Below are 20,084 nucleotides of genomic sequence, written 5' to 3'. Positions count from 1 at the left end.
AGTCAGCGTTCTGGTTCTTTGCAGCAGATACTTCTAAACTCCCAAAAGATGAAGGCATGTTCTCTTAGTTCATACACATTCTCAGAAGGTATTTACTGTATGACAGGTATTCCAAAGGACGGTGCCATCTCCGTTCCTACAGCCTTTTGCACACGTCAGCCTCTGCACCCCACAAAGTAGGCACTAACTCACACTTACTTGGCACTTGCAATAGAAGTCTAGATACCCGAGCCACAAAGCTGCCTCCTCAGCCAAAATATGGAGCCAGTGCCTTTTCCAACCTTCTGCAGTCAAACTAAGGCAGGCCTTCTGTTAGGCTCAACACTGCACATACCAGGAAGCTGGCGCAGAACTGGGTTATGTGTGTATTTTTGATGGAAATTTATATCATATTTTCCTGAAACATGTGAGTTGTGCCTTAAATAAGGGTAGATGCCTCCAACCTGCACACAAGAACTAGGTTGGTTTTGTTTTGTTTGTAAACTTTTAGGAGAGATTCCTTTCACAATAGCAGCGGTATTAGACCATCTCACTAGTACACTTTTACAATATTCCCATTACAAGAGGAGAGCTCCATAACACAAATCCCGAATTGTTTGTAACTGCTGAAATGTCAGTGAGATTTCTACCAGTATTTCAAAACCTGAAACAAGCTCCAACTTTCTGGAAGGGTCACAGGAATTAGAAGAACAGAACATTACACAGGAGTTGGGTACCCATCAAAAGTAATGCAAGCTTACTACACTGAAACTGTTTCCCAAAACAGTACCAGGCCCAACTCCAATTCCTTGGGCCACAACACAGTCAATTCTGAAAAGGAATGAAACACCAGCACAAAACCTCACCTCCTTCACCACTGTCTCACAGAACAAGGTATACCACTGTAGGCATTTGTAATTCCTTGTACTGAAGTAGTCTTTGGAGCCCTCCCTTGAAAACAGAACAAAAAGCCCCTTCTTCAATCAATTTGCTATCTATGTAGCACAAAGGAAGTAATAATCCAAGGCATATCCTAAACCACTACGTAGAAGTATTTAAGAGCTCAGCTTACTTCGTAGCAAGACAACTCACCAAATTATCTTTCCACAACAAATTTACATTATTTCCATAATGCAATTCATTCCCTTGGTAAACATTAGCGTGTGTGTGCTTATACACACTTAAGAATGTACATAGAATTTCAAGTATTTCTTACATCAAGGAACATCATTAAGAAGGAATAAGCATCTTCCACCTGGTTATGCCTACATAAAGGGATACTAAGCAACTTCTCACCAGGACATTCAGATGTCCATTTAACCCATCAGTTGTGACCAGATGCACTTAGAATGATGCCCCTCCCTCCATCCCTCTCACTGTTGAAGGAACAGAAACCCAAACAGCTTCAGTTGGCCAACCATCAATTAGCTACAGTATTTAGTGCCCAGATGACAAAACACATTTTCAGGCCAAGAGAAAGTGTTATGGGTGTACAGCTGAACACCCTCCAAAACCCAAGTGACCCAGGTCCTAAACCTTCTGCCCGCTGTGTTTTTAATACTCTTGTTTAAAATGTCAAACTACAAATCAGATAGAGGGATCAATATAAAATCAAATTAGAAAAGCACAAGTTTCAGATTTGCATGTATCTTACATGAAAAGGACTTTAACTCCAAAATCCTTCTCTTAGTTTTGGAATAAGATTGCCTATTTAAATGCTATCAGGAATCTTATTCGTGTCACAGATACACTGTCACGGTTAATTCATTATTTTTCTTAATTTGAGCAAAGTAATGGAATACTTATCACAAATGGAAAAACTCTGGTAGTTACAGATGTGCAGAGAAAGAGTTCATGGTTTAGAATGTTCAGACACAAACACTACACCAGAAAAACTAAGTTTGGAGTCCATCTGGTAAGAACCTTTACAAACACATTTTTACTTTTAAAGTAGGGAGAGCTGAAATAAGTGACCCCTGTAATAAGTTCCAGAACAGTATCTATCTTCAGAAAAATTATATTATACAGCACTAAATATGTAAAAGCTCATAATTTTTTCTAGGATAAATAGGAGGTTAATTTATGCATACAGGCACTGTGTTATGGCTCTAAATCTATAAAACTGAATTTTCTTTAATAGGCTAAGCAACATTTGACCAGGTGTCTGTTCTCAAAGCTATGAACTTATCTTGAAGCGCACTGCTAGACCTGAAGTTTATTACAAGAATGTTTCCAGTAACCAGAAGCACATGATAGTGTAATTGCACACCCCGGAATGTAACACCACACTTAAAAAATAGTTATTTTAATGATTACGCTAATGAGTTCTGAACTTCCAACCTATGTGCATACAGTTTCATAATTACACAGCTTGAAATCCTCATCAGCAAATCCAAATGCTCCTGAAATCCAAATCATTTTATAATCTTGAATAATGCATGGCACCTCTGCAACAAGAAATTAAAACAAATTTCATAAAAATGCAAAGCTTCATGATCTGTACTCTAAAAGAAGCCGCATTACTGAAATAAAGTGTTGCTTAGTAAGTACTGATGATGGTGATTTTTCCCCCCCCTTCCCTCTGATACTCACAGTTCAGATCCCACATCAAAAATAAACATACTAACTCCTATCAAAATATCCTTTTTTATATATATGGTGGCTCACAGCACACCCCACTACACAAGAGTGAAATCAGACATCTGTTTCCTAAACAAGCTTGGCTCAAAATGACATAAAACCTTTTCTCCTGAAAAGTGTGAAAACATATTTTTTTAAAATAGGATGCAGCTTAACTGGCTTGCATACTATTTCACCAATGGCAAAAACAAAACTCCATCTTAGTTCATCAAGGAGCCAGCACATGGACGTCTACAACTTTTCCATAAGAATGCCCCCTTAACCCCAATGCCTTTGTTTTTAAAACTACAGGTAAAGCCTAGATAAACTCAACAGAGGTTTTTAGCAAGCATTGGCATCATCCTTTTGAACAAGTTAAAGAGCCTGTGACTCAAGACAAGGAGAAAAGCCATCATCACAGTCAGTGCAAAAGGACAGATATTCTATTTTGCTCTAGGATTTTCCTGTGTCTCACATCTCTCCTCTGTATTTCAAGGTGCTGAAAAAGATAACGGTAATTTTTAAAATATGTCATTTCTAATACTTCCCTTCCTGGTAGACGCATGATGCATAGCTCATCATCAGACACCTAAAGAATACTTGCAGTGGGAGTCCCATGATAGAACAGAAGTTACATGGAGGTTTTATTCACAGCAGTGCTTTGTCTTTCTATCTTCATCACCCAAAACTAGCTAAGAATATTTAAGTAAACAAATACTGTCACAGAATCAAAGAATGGTAGGGGTTGGAAGGGACCTCTGTGGGTCATCTAGTCCAATCTCCCTGCTGAAGCAGGGTCACCCACAGCAGGCTGCACAGGACCTCGTCCAGGCGGGTCTTGAGTATCTCCAGAGAAGGAGATTCCACAACCTCCCTGGGCAGCCTGTCCCAGTGCTCCATCACCCTCAGAGTGAAGAAGTTCTTCCTCATGTTCAGAGGGAACTTCCTACGCTTCGGTTTGCGCCCATTGCCCCTTGTCCTGTCGCTGGGCACCACTGAAAAGAGCTTGGCCCCATCCTCCTGACACCCACCCTTCAGATATTTATAAGCATTTATTAGGTCCCCTCGCAGCCTTCTCTTCTTCAGGCTGAACAAGCCCAGCTCCCTCAGCCTCTCCTTATAGGAGAGATGCTCCAGTCCCCTCACCATCCTCGTAGCCCTCCGCTGGACTCTCTCCAGTAGCTCCTCATCTTTCTTGAACTGGGGAGCCCAGAACTGGACACAGTACTCCGGATGGGGCCTCACTAGGGCAGTGTAGAGGGTAAGGAGAACCTCCCTCGTCCTGCTGGCCACACTCCTCCTAATGCACCCCAGGATCCCATTGGCCTTCTTGGCAACCAGGGCACACTGCTGGCTCATGGTTAACCTGTCGTCCACCAGGACACCCAGGTCCCTCTCCACAGAGCTGCTCTCCAGCAGGTCCACCCCAAGCCAGTACTGGTGCATGCGGTTGTTCCTCCCCAGGTGCAGGACCCTGCATTTGCCTTTGTTGAACCGCATCAGGTTCCTCTCTGCCCAACTTTCCAGCCTGTCCAGGTCATGCTGAATGGCAACACAGCCTTCTGGTGTATCTACCACACCTCCCAGTTTGGTGTCATCAGCAAACTTGCTGAGGGTACACTCTAACTCTTCATCCAGGTCGTTGCTGAAGAAGTTGAACAAGACTGGGCCCAGTACTGACCCCTGGGGGACACCACTTGTCACCAGCCTCCAACTAGACTCAGCACCGCTGATGACAACCCTCTGAGTTCTGCCATTCAGCCAGTTCTCAATCCACCTCATCCTCTCTGTAGGCTATTCTCTCATCCTCTCTGTGGGCTTCTTCTCTTACCTCCGGGGCCTGGGATTCCTGAGGGCCGGCCTTAGCACTAAAAACTGAAGCAAAGAAGGCATTCAGTAGCTCTGCCTTCTCTGCATCCTCCATCACCTGGACACCCACCTCGTTCAGCAGCGGCCCCACACTATCCCTAGTCTTCCGTTTGCTGTTGATGTACTTGAAGCCCTTCTTGTTGTCTTTGACATCCCTTGCCAGATTCAATTCCAGGTGGACCTTAGCCTTCCTCGTTGCATCCCTGCATGCTTTGAGAACATTCCTGTACTGTCAGCAGTAACAATTTCATATCCCAATAACTTTGATTATGGGAAATCACAACTGAAACCAATTACAAATTATTTATACAAGGAAGAAACAGAATACCCTGAATCTAACCGTAAGAGCACTGTATGACACCTTTAGGAGGCTGTAATCACGTTATTCAGAATAAAAGTTAAATACATCTTAATTTTCACCAATTTGGTGTTTCAAAGAAGAATGAATTATTAGTTATCTTTTTTGTTAATCACATTTTAAGATTTCCACTCATCTGTACAATCTCATTATTGAAACCACGAAATATGAATGCAAAACTAGGAGCAGTAAGGAAAAGTCAAATACCTACATATGCTCTGCAAGAGATATTAACCACAGCCTGAAAATTAAAACCAAATCAAAGAACAGCTGCCTTTCCATTCCAGTTTTGACAGATTTCTGCAACTTCATTTTTCCCAACTTTAACATACAAGGCTTTTGATCTACTAATCCCTATTTTACCTCATTAGCACCAAGGAAGTACACGTAAGAACTGGCTGCCTCTGGACACCAGCTGTCTCAAATACAGCACTCAAACTTACAGAAGTGTAACCAAGACTCTGCCAGAAGCACAAAGTATCAAAAGTTTGAAATCTGTATTTGCTGCAACCAGTTTAACAGTCAGTGAAAGTACACACATTAAAACAATAACCTGGCCACAGTATTAATCAACTAAATGTCATAAAACATTGTGTGTCAAAAAAACCATAGTCCAGAGCAACATTCACCACCTCACAGGGAAGAAAGCTATCTTTGTTTTTTTTCTTTCCTTTGGTGCAGATTTTATGAAAGACACAGAGCATTCGAGTTCTAATACACCAATTTGGACTACCTGTGTCCACTGCAAAATTAAAATGTTACCCCCACATTACAAGAAACTAACAGCATTAAATTGCTTTCTTTACTACCAGACATCTCTCATGTACTTCGTCTTTATATTGAAAGCATTTTCCAAAAAAAAAAAAAAAACCAGAACCACACACTTCTCCAGGGAAAAGCAGACTAATATGCAACAACTTGTAGAGCACCCTACATAAACAACCACTGCAACATGTACGTCAATAGGTAAAAATCTCAGCTGTAACTAAGCCTTACATATCTTGCTTTGTTTCGCCTAAACAAGTGTAATATATGGTTGTACAACAAACTGAAGAAGAAAAAACTCCATTCTGCATTCGAGTTACCAGAAAGCTACAAAACCCTAGAGGAAATACTAGAAAGCTCAATTACACAGAATTCCATAGTTTGAACCACATTTCTCTAACTTAAGTATGCATTACTTGCATGAATTGTACATTTGAGAATCAAACCATACGACAGAAGATCTGTAAAGTGTGACATTTTCAGGCTCTGCCTGACCCACTGGAAGGTAATTTAAACAAGCCAGCATCAAGGCCCCTGCCACCGATTCGCAGGGGAAGTTATTTAAAGCAGCAATGCTGTAATCCCCTGTTAAGAAAAACTCCCTTAGAATTCCACACCCCTCTGTTCATTCTTTAAACTACTGAGATACTTCCTTACTACTTGCCTTGTTATTCTGACTTCATTTTACCATTTTTCAGCCTGCTTGTATAAATCTTTTTCTTTATCACCTCAGACGCTCTTCAGGCGCACCTTCTCTGCTTACCTAAAGGTTACTTCAGTTCTGATTTCCTTCTCCATTTCACGAGGAATTTGATGGTTGGAGGGAACAGAAACTGTTCAAAGGCAGAATTACTTCAAGATAACATGATTTAAATAAAATTGCACATTAGAGTGTGCCATCACTTTCACAGCTGGAGTAACAACCCTGAAGGTCTACAGAGCCAAACCCAGGTCAGAAAATACTTCTGCATATCCAGAATGCTATATCCAGTGGTATATCCACATCCAGACAGCACTCCCAGTGACTAAACCTTCCTGGAAACACTGGAAGAGTTCAGAATCTACTGACAGAAAACGCGCCTGTCAGGTACTTGGAGAGACATATCCTTTGTGCAATTACATCAGTCTTGAAGTTTATATCCCCTTCTGAATCCAAATGTTTTTGTAGTTTTGCTGAAACAACTGCTCCAAACCAGCCTCCAATGCTGTCACTGAAACAAAATACACTTGCCAACACCTCTGTCTGAAATAAAGTTTAAGAGAGTTACTTGGCAACCCCTACAAAAACAACTTCAGTCAGATCACAGCTTCAGCCAGATCTTCAGCTTCTTATCAGGAGCACGCATGGGCCCAATAACTATTTTGAACAGCCACATAATTTCTCTAGCATTTGGAGACCTTCCAGGAGACATGTTTTCTCAATATTGCGTTTCTGTTGGTAGGGAACTGAGAAGGAAGAATTCATTGATTCTGCTATTTAATATTTCATTAAATGCTTAGCTAAAATAAGTAACTGAAGTACACAATACCATTTACTTGATATCATCATTAGAAACACTTAAACGACAGTTACTGTCCCTACAACTCTTGAAACAATGTCACTGTTTCAGCATTTCACTGATGTTGCTTTGTGTCCTGCCAGCAGCACTGATCAGCAAATGGTTTCTTTAGATTAAACGCTCAAAAACTTTGCTGGCTAAATTGCAGATATCACAATACTGCCCTTGCAAGCAGAGTCTTACAAAAAAAAAAAAAAAACAAAAAACAAAAAAACAAACCACCAAAACACACAAACAAAAACCCCAGCACCCTGACAGCAGACCCTGATACCCTGCCTCAGAAGGACTCTGCTGATAAAAATCATACCGGTCTCCCCCAGTGTTTGTGAGTATTTGACAGCATAATCCCATAGAAAAATCAGAGGGAAATGTAGACGGTACAGGAAGTTCATGCATTTAAGACATGTCCCAAGCACAGGCTCAATGTACACAACGATACAAAGGAAAAGGTTTTCTACTCATCTTTTGCACGGCATAGAAATTTTCATAGAGCATTTTCGTCCTCAAGTAAAACAGTTATTTCAAGTGATAAAGATCTGTTAAGAGCAGCATACAAAGACAACTCCATTTATAGCTTCAACACATTAAGTAGACAGTTTAAATAGCATCTTTTTTATTCAAATGACAAAATCTGCGTTTTTTAATTAATTAGATCCATCATTCAGAGTAATCAGGACATGAACCACTTGCTAGATAACTCAGCGAAAACAAATGATTTTATAACCATCCAACATTAGCTTTGACATCCGATCTGGGCCACAGGTTATTGCTAAGGCAGCAGCAGCAGCAAGAGGAACTCTCACCATAAAGAATTTCTAAAGCATTCACATGACACTTGTTGCCAAGCACATATAACACTAATTTAGACCTGTTTTATATGCAAATCGCACAAGCCACCCTCTCCAACATGCTAACTATGCAGTTGCAAGCAATTAATGTCATCCACTGTACTGCCTATTTGCTGAATTTTGATTAATTTTGAGTTCAAGAGGAAACCATGAAGTTAACATCCGTAAAGCACAAAAACATTGCCATTCCCAATAAAGTGCATCCCAGCACCATCATTGCACAATGCTGGAAACTGACCATTTACTGCATTTTTTTGTTCCCTCTCAATTATTTACTGACCCATGGCAGCACTTGCTGCTTACCTCATGAGTAGCTGTGCCTCCTTAACAGTCTATTGTTAAGGATTGTCAAAAGCTTTTGAAATTCTAAATAAATTATATCTGATAGCTCTCTCCGACTCACTGTTTTGTTGCCACAGTGAAAGAATTTCAATAGACTAGCAAGCACATTTTCCTTTGAAGAAACTGTGTTAATTTACTGCTATCAAAGTACAATCTAGAGCAGATTAACCCTTAAAAAAGCATCAGCTAGTTTCCTCTGCTACTAAAGAAGAGCCTGATAGTCAGCAATGCCAAATACACCTTTGGTTAAAGGCACTGAGGTTAAGTGCAACACTTCTTTTCATACAGAGTTACTGATTTTATGGGAGAGTGCACTACTGGCTTCGATGCATAGGAAAGGGTACTCAGGGAGCAACAACATTTATCACACATACAGATAATCATAACCAAAGAGAATCAGTGCAGATAAATGTACCAAAAACTCTTTCATCTATGTAGGGACTTTAAACACCAACTTGGATCTGAGGTCAATTAGATTTAAATATCTCCTCCCCTTTTTTACAAAGCTAAAAGATCCCCTAGCCAGTATTCTGAGTGTGGAATAGCACCAGCAAAGGCTCAAGGGCTAACAGGCCACAATGAAACTATTAAAAATATTTGTAAGCCTTTTATAGGGCTGGTTCTTTGTTATCAGATGACACCAAACCTTGTCAGTAGGGAGTATGGGCAGCTCCTTACACATGCTGTGAGGGGCTATGGCCCAGTTCCACTTTCAAATGAAAGAACACTTTGACCTCTCAACCAGCAGCCCCCTTCCATGATTACATGATTCTCCCCTAGTCTAATCAAAAACACCTTATCTGTCACCGCAGCTGCTGCTGTTCAGTAAGTCTTACTTACCGCTGTTTCACCAAGGCCTTCTGAAGAAAAGATGGCAGTGATGCATCACACGTAATTGAGACCTCACAAGAAGAAAAACTGAGAAGTTTGCTGTATTCCTAAACCAGCCCAGACCACTCCAGCGAGTAAGATCATGGTTTTCCAGTGGTTCAAGGCAGCCTTAGAACTACATAGTCCCTAGCACTGTTACAACAGAGCATGCTTAAACCCACAGCTGTGTGTGAACCAGCAACTTCATTGGCAACACATACTCAACCAGTGACACCCGCCGATAACGTACAGCAAAGGCTTTGGCAACAAGTTAAAAACTGAATAGTATATCAAATATTCTGCAAACTACTGCTCATATTTGCGTAAGTGTTCCTGTATCAGTACTTCAAACAGAGGAAGTCCTGGGGGGACACGTTCATTTTCATTAACTGATGAGACTAGTAACAGATTTCCCTTTGATGCTGTATCTCACTTTATGACATCTTATGCTTATGGTCTTATCCTTTATATACAGCTGTGTCAATCCTCAGAACCCAGTCTTTAGTCTCCAAACACTACTGGAAAAAAGTCTTAGGGTGTTTTAAATACACTTTCAGTAAATATGGACAAGCAAGAAATAAAAGTTTGATAAAAAGAATATATACAAATGGAGCTCCATTATTTTTAAGATTTCCCATACAAACCACTATAAAATGACATTGAAATACACCTTAGACAACTTCCTAAGGTACTGAGAAACTGCATCCCATTAATCATATGCAAAACGTTGCACTTTGTATGCTGTTGATTTTATTACGTCATTGAACAAAACTAGCATTTCTGTTCACCATATACAAAACTATTTTTAAAGTCCCCAAGCATATGGCACTGTAAATAGACAAAGCTATTTGTCAAAGTAAAGGCATATCTCATATTTGCATCTTCAGTTTCAAGTCACTAAGTATATTTTTTCCTGTGACTTTTTTAATAAAAGGGGAAAAAAAGCAAAGTATTATAAATTGTACTCCTCCTCCTTTATGCTGAAATAAGTCATCAATTAGTCTCCCAAAACTAAATTTTTCTGATAATTACAAAAACATTAAATGGAGCTTCTTTGCAGTTACTACTTCTCTAGTCAGAAATGACATCTATCTTATTTGAAATGAAAGTCAGGGACTCCTGGCTTTTAAAATTAATAACTGGTCTGCTTAGACTTTCAGTAGCAAATCACAGGAACGCCTCCTGAAATCCAACACAGTCGAGGCAGCTGTTCCTGTCATCACAGGATTTGTCTGTTTATTTTGTCACACAAATTCAACCATGACATTTGAATGATTCTCAAAAACTTAATTCTAAGCAAAGGAAGATATTATAAAATATCTTTTAAGTGGCACAAAAAAAAAAAAAAAGACGTCTTGCAAAACTCACATTCCTTCACCACTCCATTTTCATACAGCAATAAAAAGAAACGCAGAACTGCCTGGAAAGATTAAGTCCTAAATCAGCTGCTGGGCTCCTCTGATTATCTTCACTGCTTTGGTCATGCTTTCCCCCCACCCCCTTCAGTTCTACTGCAGAAACAGAGCTATAGCACTGATGGGCAGACATGTTTAATTTAAGAATATTTAACACCCACCTCACCTGCCAGATGTCCAAGAAACGAGAAAGTAGCACTAATTATTTGAAAAGACACAGCAAAAAGCAAAAATAGTATTTTCATCCAAGCTCTACCTTATCTTTGTCTTCCACAACATCTGCCAGCACATCATCTGGGTCCAGGATTCCTCCATCTGTATATTCCAGGTGATGAATATTTACCCAGGAAGTTGGATCCTGTAAGACAGACACAAGACTCCTTAACCCAGCCTTTCAAGGGCTTAGTGCCATCGGACAAAGTAGTTTTGTATCCCATCCCATTTCCACTCATTTCTCTCTCTAATGGTGAGGTAGAAGCTCAGAGCCACTACCTGAAATTGAAACCTAGAGAAAAACAAAAACGACACATAACATTACCTATAGAACGCTATGCAAAAGATCTTTAAAATGTACATTTCCATTGCCTTATCATTCTTTACTTAATTTAAATAGTTAATAAAAAATAAGGAGTAATTAAACTTTTTTTACAATAGTTGGAATATTTGGGTTATGATCAGCACACACACGTAAATACATGTGTGTATGGACGTGCACCATGACTGAGTTTTGAGGTGGAGGGATGTATACTTTTATATATATATATAAAACCTCCCATCATTTCTTTCTCTGAGGAGGCAGGTCAGGCTATTGTGGCAAAAAACAAATGAATGGAACAAATAAATTCCAGTTTATTTTCACAAATAAATGCTCTCAAATTCCAGTGCAACACTGTGTACCATACTAACAGGGACCATGTTAGTTTTCCAAAACTAATGCTTTCCTCATATATTATTAACTACTTCAATCCAGTTTAGCCATTCTTCCACTGACCCTGAAGCCAAAACGCTCAGACCGCACTGCTCAACAGCAAATTCTCCTTGACATGAAATACACACAGTCTGTAACCACTGCCCCGACACCATACGGGCTACCTGTGTACAAATAACTTCCAAGGGGACAGGCTAAGTGGTAGTTTCTTTTGAATTACCTTAGTCAGCATTTGAACATTTATCCCACTAGGGCCAGCTATTGTGGTTTAATAAGCAGATGGCAGCTCATCAAGTCATAGCAACATGTTTCAGTACTCTATGGTATCAGCATATTGAATTGGCACATCTACAGCACACTGAAGAAAGGAAACATGCTCAATTAAGACTACAAAGTGTCTCAAAGTATTTGAGTGCTCCATCAAATATTACATGGACTGGCCAGAACATGCTAAAATGAAGGGTCAAGAAACTGGCATGCACACACACAGCTTTGAGAAAGGCTGCAGAAATGGACAAAGAAGAGCACTGCTGATGTGCAGTATGCAATCCCAATGACTACATCTACACTACATCTACACCTCCAATCCCTTCTTCATTGTCAAGTCTAAACAAATCACAGCTCTCAGCAGCAAAGTAAAGCACATCACACATGCTATATAGACTAGCAAGTTCCTTATCTCTAGTTCGGATATTCCCCATTTAATGAAGTCTCCGAGAGGCAGGGATATTCTACTCCACAGTTCAGTTTCAATTCTTCCACTGACAAGTACTGGTTTGGGCTGGGACAGAGTTAGTTTTCTTCATAGTAGCTTGCATGGTGCTATGTTTTGGATTTGCGACCGTAACAGTGTTGTAACACGGGGAGTGTTCTGGCTATTGCTGAGCAGTGCTGACAGCATCAAAGCCCTCCCGGTTCCTCACCCCACCCCTCCAGCGAGCAGCTGCGGCTGCACAAGAAGCTGGGAGGGGACACAGCCAGGACAGCTGGGGATATTCCATGCCACGTTACACTGTGCTCACTTGTAACCTTACACTTCTCCTCCCCAGCCCCCTGGGCGAGGAGTGAGCAAGCAGCGTGTGTGGGGCTTAGCTGCCTTCAGTTAACCCACAACCTTGCTACCCCATTGCACTTGGTTGAGGGTTAAGCATATCTAGGTACAGTATAGCTGAATGACAACCACCCAATTAAGCACATAAAAGTATCTCTTATTTGTAATATGTCTATTTAATCTGTAATTTACCTCTAAATACAGTTATTTGATTTTGCACTGAAACCATCCATTTGTGAAATAGCAAATAGTTGTTCATTCTAGGGATCAGGTGTTCAAAATTTAACAAAATCAATCAACACACTTCTGTTTCTGCAAAGCAATATAGTGTAGACAACTATTACAGCTGAAATCTCTATTAATAAAGCCCACGGTTTAAGTATTTTTACCATAACCACAAAATTCCAAGATGAGAAAGGCAAACAGGAAACATACCTCTGTGCAACAAGCAAGCATGTTAACTTAGATCAGACAATTTACCTAATGCAGAAGCCTTGTGAAGAGTGTCGTTTGACCCTACCAATAAACTTACAAAATACGATTCTCTCAAACTGGAATGCATCCGTAGCTACAGGTGCTCCTCCTGAAACTTTTTACTAATGCAATCACAAAAGGTTTTCCTAGTAATACTAAAACAGGATACTTGAAAACCACTTATCTTAATTAGACAAACTTCTACGGCTAACATTTTGTCTGAAGATACATTAAAACCGTTATACATATAATGTTGTTTAAGTGTCCTGTAGACAGAATAAAGCTGATGTGAAAAAACAGCTGATTAGAATATTTTGCTTTCGATGTTTGCTTCTATTTGTGATTCAGTAGCTGCACCAACCCAGATGTGTCATTGAAAAAGAAACAAAGAAAAAAAGGAGTATAAGAGCTCTATTGTCCCAACAGAATGCAGCAAGTTAGCAGCAAACAAGCTCGAGACACACAGCCACCCCAAACGACATTAAGCTTAACGAATCCCTAACCTTCCTTTTACTTTGGGCCACAACAAATACAGTAATTCAATGGTTTTGTTAGTGGCCGTATCAAGAGAAAGTAGTCTCTAAATTAATGTGAAACAACAGAAGATGCCATTCCTCACCAATCTTTGGAGGCAAGTGTGGCCAATGTTAGATTCTTTAAAAGACAGGAATGAAAATACACACTGAAATACAAGAACTAAATAAGAACAGGATTCACATAGTTCCCTTCACAGAAAAATACTTCTGAACAGTTTAGGTACTGCTCCTCCACACACTCTGACTCAGGTACACACACTGTGAGGCCACTATGACCTTGTGATCTCAAGGACTCCCCAATTACAGTAACCACCAGAGACGACAACAAGACTGAACAATTGCTGTTTCAGAAATACAGATGTGAAACTGGCTTCTGTTAACTCAACCAGGACTTCATCCCTGAAAGTTAGAAAAACAGCTACCAAGCACAGAGAGAGAGAGATGCTTTTCATAGACTTGTTTGATGAAGTAAACAGTAACTACTGCTAGATAGCCTAGGTGGAGGAAATTCCCTCTGCACAGTCACAGAAGTAACAACAGTTCATCTGACCAGCAAAATCACTCACCCCTTCCAAAGAGATTTCAACGTCAGAGAACATCATCTGTTCTTTGGATGCACTCCAAACACTGCCATGCACAGGATTCAAAGTGTCTATATAAAAAAAAAACCTAAAATCTATACAGCCATTTCTTCTGTGCTTCTTTACTCCCACCAAGAGTCCAGACAGCTTCAGTAAATAACACACCAATATTTTAGCTAACTCGCCATATGAAACAAGCCTTTAACTACCAGCAGACGTAAGAGCTGAACACCTTAAGTCCGAAACAGCATTGCATCCACATGATGAGGAGGAAAAATGAATGCGTATGCACATGCATGCACACACAAATACTCGTGTTTTACACGTTATTTAGAGCTCAAATGGAGATAGGTTTGAAGAAATAACTGCAGTACATCCAAGATAGAATCATCATTGGAGAAATCAAAACTTTCCTTAGAAAGGTATGGTCCTACTTTTAAGTTTCTTACGTTTCTGAGCGTCAAGAACACTTCTGGTTTCCATAGATTCTAAAACCACTAGGCAGGAGACTGCATTTCCAAAGTAACAGGGTAACTTTATAAAGCGTATCACTGGAGTTCTTGCAAAACAGACAGCTTTTCTGCTTCTACAGTATTTTCTGAAAGGTCTGAAAGAAAAGTCAGAACCCAGTAACAGAGGTGATAGGCTGTTGCAATGACACACATGTGAAGGGTTGATCCCACCTCGCATATGTTTGCTTCAATGAAATAACACTACCTACCTGTTGAAAGCAGAAAATGCTGGATTTTTAAAAATACAAGATAAGATTACACTTATCCCATTTTTGCTCAGGGAAGGGATTGATTAAGGACCTATTTACGGAGAAGGCACTTGCTGAGGAAACTACTAAATAAAAAAAAAGTGTAAGAACCATATTCTAAAATGCTAGGACAACTTTTTTTTTAAACTGACTGGTTCTAGTCACCTAGTTTGAGATTCAAGTCCTCTTCTAATGACTGACAGTATCGAGAATGATTCCTCTCAGTATCTTCTTAACCCTCACCATTGGAAGTTCACATGCTCAAGAAAAACGAATTAGTTCTTAAAAACAAAAGAATGAGTCTCTTGTAAAATGAAGTCCCTAATGGCAGCCTAAAAGCTCTGGGCAGCATTCAAGTACGGTTACCATCTCCCTGTGCTCCTATATGCTCTCCTGTTAGCATGGTCATTCAGCAGAAAACACAGCTACAGGTTTTCTTCAAAACAGTTCCAAAAAATCCTAACAGCATGAGTGGGGACAAGTTCTCTTACAGCACGGCATACAACCCTTATGCAGAAGTTTAGCTGAGGTACACAACAGAAACATCTAAATATGTCAAGAAAAAGTATGAATAAGTTACCTAGTATAATACATACCAGCGCTTCCCAAATGAATATTGAACAGTTACTCTAACGTGCATTTTACCTTAGGGCTGCAAGTCATGTTTGTGTTTAACATCAAGCCACTTAAAAGCTGTTTATCATCATTTCCTTTATGTGTGGGAGAACACTTTAGGAATTACTATGCAAATATTTACCAAATGTTAAATTAAAGCCAGGTCACATGAATGCACAAGTGCGATGTAAGCAGAGAAGTGACATAAATTTTAAAAAGTGGTTTTGACATTCATGTTGTCACAGAATCCTAAACTGTTGTGAAACACGTTCAAGGGAAAGACCAATCAGCCTGTAATTAAAAGACACTCCCATTCATTGTCATGGTTTTTATCAACGTCTATAGATACACATTTTTGATGTATCAGAAAGTTGGAGCATCATCCCGATTCCTTTTGCTCCAAAATGAAATAGGAAAGCATCAATCTACTTTTCTGAAAACTAAAGCAATATAATTCTTGAATGTTGCGAGTTATATAGCATATTTCAGACTATTAAAGAGCAAGAGAATCCTAACAATTTTAAACACATTTCAGCTGGCCCATCAATGAAATATACAACACCACTTAATGATTTCACAATTAATTATTGTTTGGTGCTGTTATTTGTTCTGCTGTGCAAAATGCATAAAATTAGTTACAATCCCTATCCTGAAATTTTTAATTTAAATATAGTAAAGATAGAATGCAATGAAAAATTCAGAAGTAGGAATGACTTAGTAAGACCCCTCCCACAATTACTTCTCAGGTTGATATTTTAGTTAGAAGCACCTCCACACTATTGCTTCTTTAGAGCAAACAGGCTTCAATGACATGCAGCATGAAAAAAAGATGTATTTAAAAAACGGAAATCACATATGCCTGTTCCACATCCACAACAATAGAACAAATGCTACGTCAAAGTTGGTGGGAAGGACTGGACTCTGGCTATGCTGGTTTCTGTCAGTGTAAAAACAAGATTAAAACATACACAATCACTATGTATTTCCTGATGGAGGGGATACTTTAGGTTAGGTCAGAGAGATATTCTACCACTTTATTATTTTTAGATTGTATTATGCAGTGTGATCTATTACCTCCCAGTATATTAGAATTATTTAATGATTTCTGTAAGCATTCTAAGGCTACATTATCCACAGCCAGACAGCACTAAGTATGAGTTACTCTCAAAGCACAGCTTGTAGAGCAGAGTACAAAAAGGGAGTTGGAGAGGAATAGATGTATAAGATTGGTCACAGCCTCAGACTTCATCTCTAAATGCTTCTCAAAATCTATCACTAAATTAGAACAGCCTCTAATATTTTTTGTTTGTTTAGCATAACCAACTCCAAAACAAGCCTGAAGGGGTACTTCTAGGCAGACTGCATTTCAACTGCCAGCAACTGGGCTACCATCCTCAGCTGCAGTAAAGGTGGGGCTCTTTCATGGGAATGTGAATACTGAGTTCCCAAAATCAACAGCTGACCAGGAAGCAAATCACAGAATCATAGGTTGGAAAAGACCTCTAAGATCACCAAGCCCAGCTGTCACCAGCACGCCTACTAAACCATGTCCCGAAGTGCCACATACACCTCCAGGGATGGTGACTCCACCACCTCCCTGGGCAGCCTGTTCCAATGCCTGACCACTCTCAGTAAAGAAATTTTTCCTAATATCCAATCTAAACCTCCCCGATGCAGCTTGAGGCCACTGCCTCTTGTCCTATCGCTAATTACTTGGGAGAAGACACCAACACCTGCCTGACTAGTAGAGACAGCAGTGACAGGATGAGGGGTAATGGTTTTAAACTAAAACAGGGTAGATTTAGGCTGGATATAAGGAAGAGATTCTTTACAATGAGGGCTGTGAAACACTGGAACGGGTTGTCCAGAGAGGTAGTGGAGGTCCCATCCCTGGAAACATTCAAGACCAGGTTGGACAGGGCTCTGAGCAACCTGATCTAGTTTGCAGTGTCCCTGCTCGCTGCGGGGGGGTTAGACTAGATGACCTCTAGGGGTCCCTTCCGACCCAAAACTTTCTATGATTCTATGACTACAGCCTCCTCTCAGGTAGTTGTACAGGGCAATAAGGTCCCCCCTCAGCCTCCTCTCTTCTCCAGACTAAACAGCCCCAGCTCCCTCAGCTGCTCCTTGTAAGATTTGTTCTCCAGACCCCTCACCAGCCTCGTTGCAGTGTGCTTCTTGTAGCGAGGGGCCCAAAACTGAACACAGTACTCCAGGTGCGGCCTTACCATGTATGTTTGCATACTACATATTATGACTGCTGGTTGTTAAATATTCCTCAGTCAGAGCAGAGGGATTTCACAAGAATGATCTAGAGCTGAATGGTTCGATCTCAGCAACAACACAAGGTACCTATACTCGAACGTCCTTGTACAACCTAAGACTTTCGTTAGGGTTTCTCTATCACATCTAGTCCTTCTGGCAGGCAAAGAACTACATTCATACATGTGAAGACAGTGGAAGTAGAACTGTATCATTTCTGTAACAATATAGCATGATGCAGAGATGACATTTTTACGGAATCAAAGCAAACACAAGAAGCTTCTGTAAAAATCAAAAACAGCTTTCTGCACAAGAGATTGTCTGTTCCAGACATGTATTGAATTCAGCAGATCCTAGCACTGACCAGATACAAGTAAGCCTCCCTATACGAAGGCCAACTGAGCATAAATTAGGTCGTCTTTTCACAAACTTCCAAAAATAGAGAAAAAGAAACATCTAGGTTCCACTGCTCAGGAAGCATCCAGACTTTAGTTTGTATCACAGTACAACAGAGCAAGTTACAAACCCACACTTCTGGTGTTTCAACTACTGTTGAAAGTAAATTCCTACCTGGAATTAACTACATTGTCTTTATAGCTCTATAGTTCAACTGCATGAAATAAAACAAGACAATTTTATTCATTTCTAGTTAGAAATTCAAAAGCAGCAGAACCCTTCAAGGTAATACAAGGAACAGAAACACTTCACAGCACAGTGAGATAGTGAAAAAGATTCCTCACATATTCCACAGTATTGTTGTTCTCCTTCACCAAGTCTGCTTGCATTAGAAGTGAAAACGCTTTAAGATGCGAAAACATAAAACTTCTTTACACCCTTCTACCAGCTGAAGTGACACACGTTCTCTCCAGTTGGTAATATTCAAGAAAAAGATCTATACTGATTGAGCTCAAAGACAGAAATTAAAGCTGAGGTGAAGGCAAAGGACACAAGGTAGTCTGCTCAGAACAAAACTGCTTTTAAGCATCCAGCAATAAAACTATGGAAAACTCAGAAGGCCATACAGTAGAAGTTGTCCTAGAATGGTGACTGTAAAAGGTGCTTTCTAATCTGCCTTCCAGATAAAACAAAGTACCACAAAAATAAAGCCACCAAAGAAAGGATCTTAAGAGCAGAATTGTGCCTTAACTGGGGGGGGTGATGGAGGACAGCAAGAAGTTACTTCCGAGCAACGAAACTTCTGAGTACACGCAAGACAAAGTTCTTCACTTTTAACCGTGAGTTTATTAGGATGACTAACAGGCTTTCAGCCCCACTACCCAAACATAACTTTGCCTCTCTTTCCACAGTATTTGCAAATAGCATGGATGTTTTCATTTTAGCTGATACAGTTACAGGCATGTAGCCCTGAAACTGTTCTTTACCATAAGCCATAAAGCAAAGCAAACAATAAATTTTAAACAACCTACAATATTGACAGTGGCACCACTTTGAGTAGTGTTGGCATGTCAGCTTCCTACTAGGAAGGTATCTGCCAATGAAGAGACCCACCTCACAGCTGTATTGCTCATAACTGACCAAGAGCTGCTCTCACCTTGCCCTTTCTGCAAGAAGTCGTCCAATTAAACAAACTACTTGAGTAAATGCTTTTGAAACTATAGGCTGTATCACACGACAGCACCTCATTTAAGTACATAGTTGAAGTAACCACAAAGATCTTACACATTTAATCAGGCTAGGATAGGACACCACTGCCTGCTACATGAGGGCCTCTTAAAATGAGTTTTTGCCTAACAGTAACTTAAGCAATCTCAGACCAATTACCTCAAGAAAATTAAAAGAATACTAGATTACAACATAACAATCGAACATGGTATCATCCTATCACACTAGCAGCCAACTCCTATATAAAATTTCTCCTCAGTAAGCCTCCCTTATTAATTCAGTATACTGAATTCTTGCCAAGTTGAAGTTAGAATTTTGTTTGTTTTGAGAGTCTAAGTATCTGCATGCATGAGGAACATACAGCAAATAAAGTAACTGAAAAATCCTTCAATCAGTACATATTTTAAAAAGCAAAATGTTACCTGCAAAGGAGCATCAAGGATGATCTTTTCACAAGGATTAAAAACCTATCAACCACAAAAAACCTTGAGCCTCTCAAAAGACGAAAATACTTTTAACATGGATATTCACTGGAGAAGGAAACACTTGATGTGTTTGCGCCTGGTTTACGTCAGCTTGTGTGTCCTGATTTTAATACAGCAAATTAGATTTTTTTTTTCAAAACAACAC

The 20,084-nt window shown here is 39.9% G+C and overlaps 1 protein-coding gene across 5 annotated transcripts in view; it reads right to left on the bottom strand.

The window, feature by feature from the left end:
- The window catches only part of PARD3B (par-3 family cell polarity regulator beta), a 433,237-nt gene that overhangs the window by 394,746 nt on the left and 18,407 nt on the right, over nt 1-20,084 (bottom strand). For all 5 annotated transcript variants that reach the window (XM_075430672.1, XM_075430673.1, XM_075430677.1 and 2 more), the window contains exon 2: nt 10,881-10,982. In XM_075430672.1, coding sequence (XP_075286787.1) covers nt 10,881-10,982 — 102 coding nt within the window. The remainder of the gene's footprint in view (nt 1-10,880; nt 10,983-20,084) is intronic.

The sequence above is a fragment of the Opisthocomus hoazin genome, chromosome 9, assembly GCF_030867145.1.
Source record: "Opisthocomus hoazin isolate bOpiHoa1 chromosome 9, bOpiHoa1.hap1, whole genome shotgun sequence".
In the NCBI taxonomy this organism is placed as follows: Eukaryota; Metazoa; Chordata; class Aves; order Opisthocomiformes; family Opisthocomidae; genus Opisthocomus; species Opisthocomus hoazin.
This window is presented reverse-complemented; position numbering and strand designations above follow the sequence as displayed.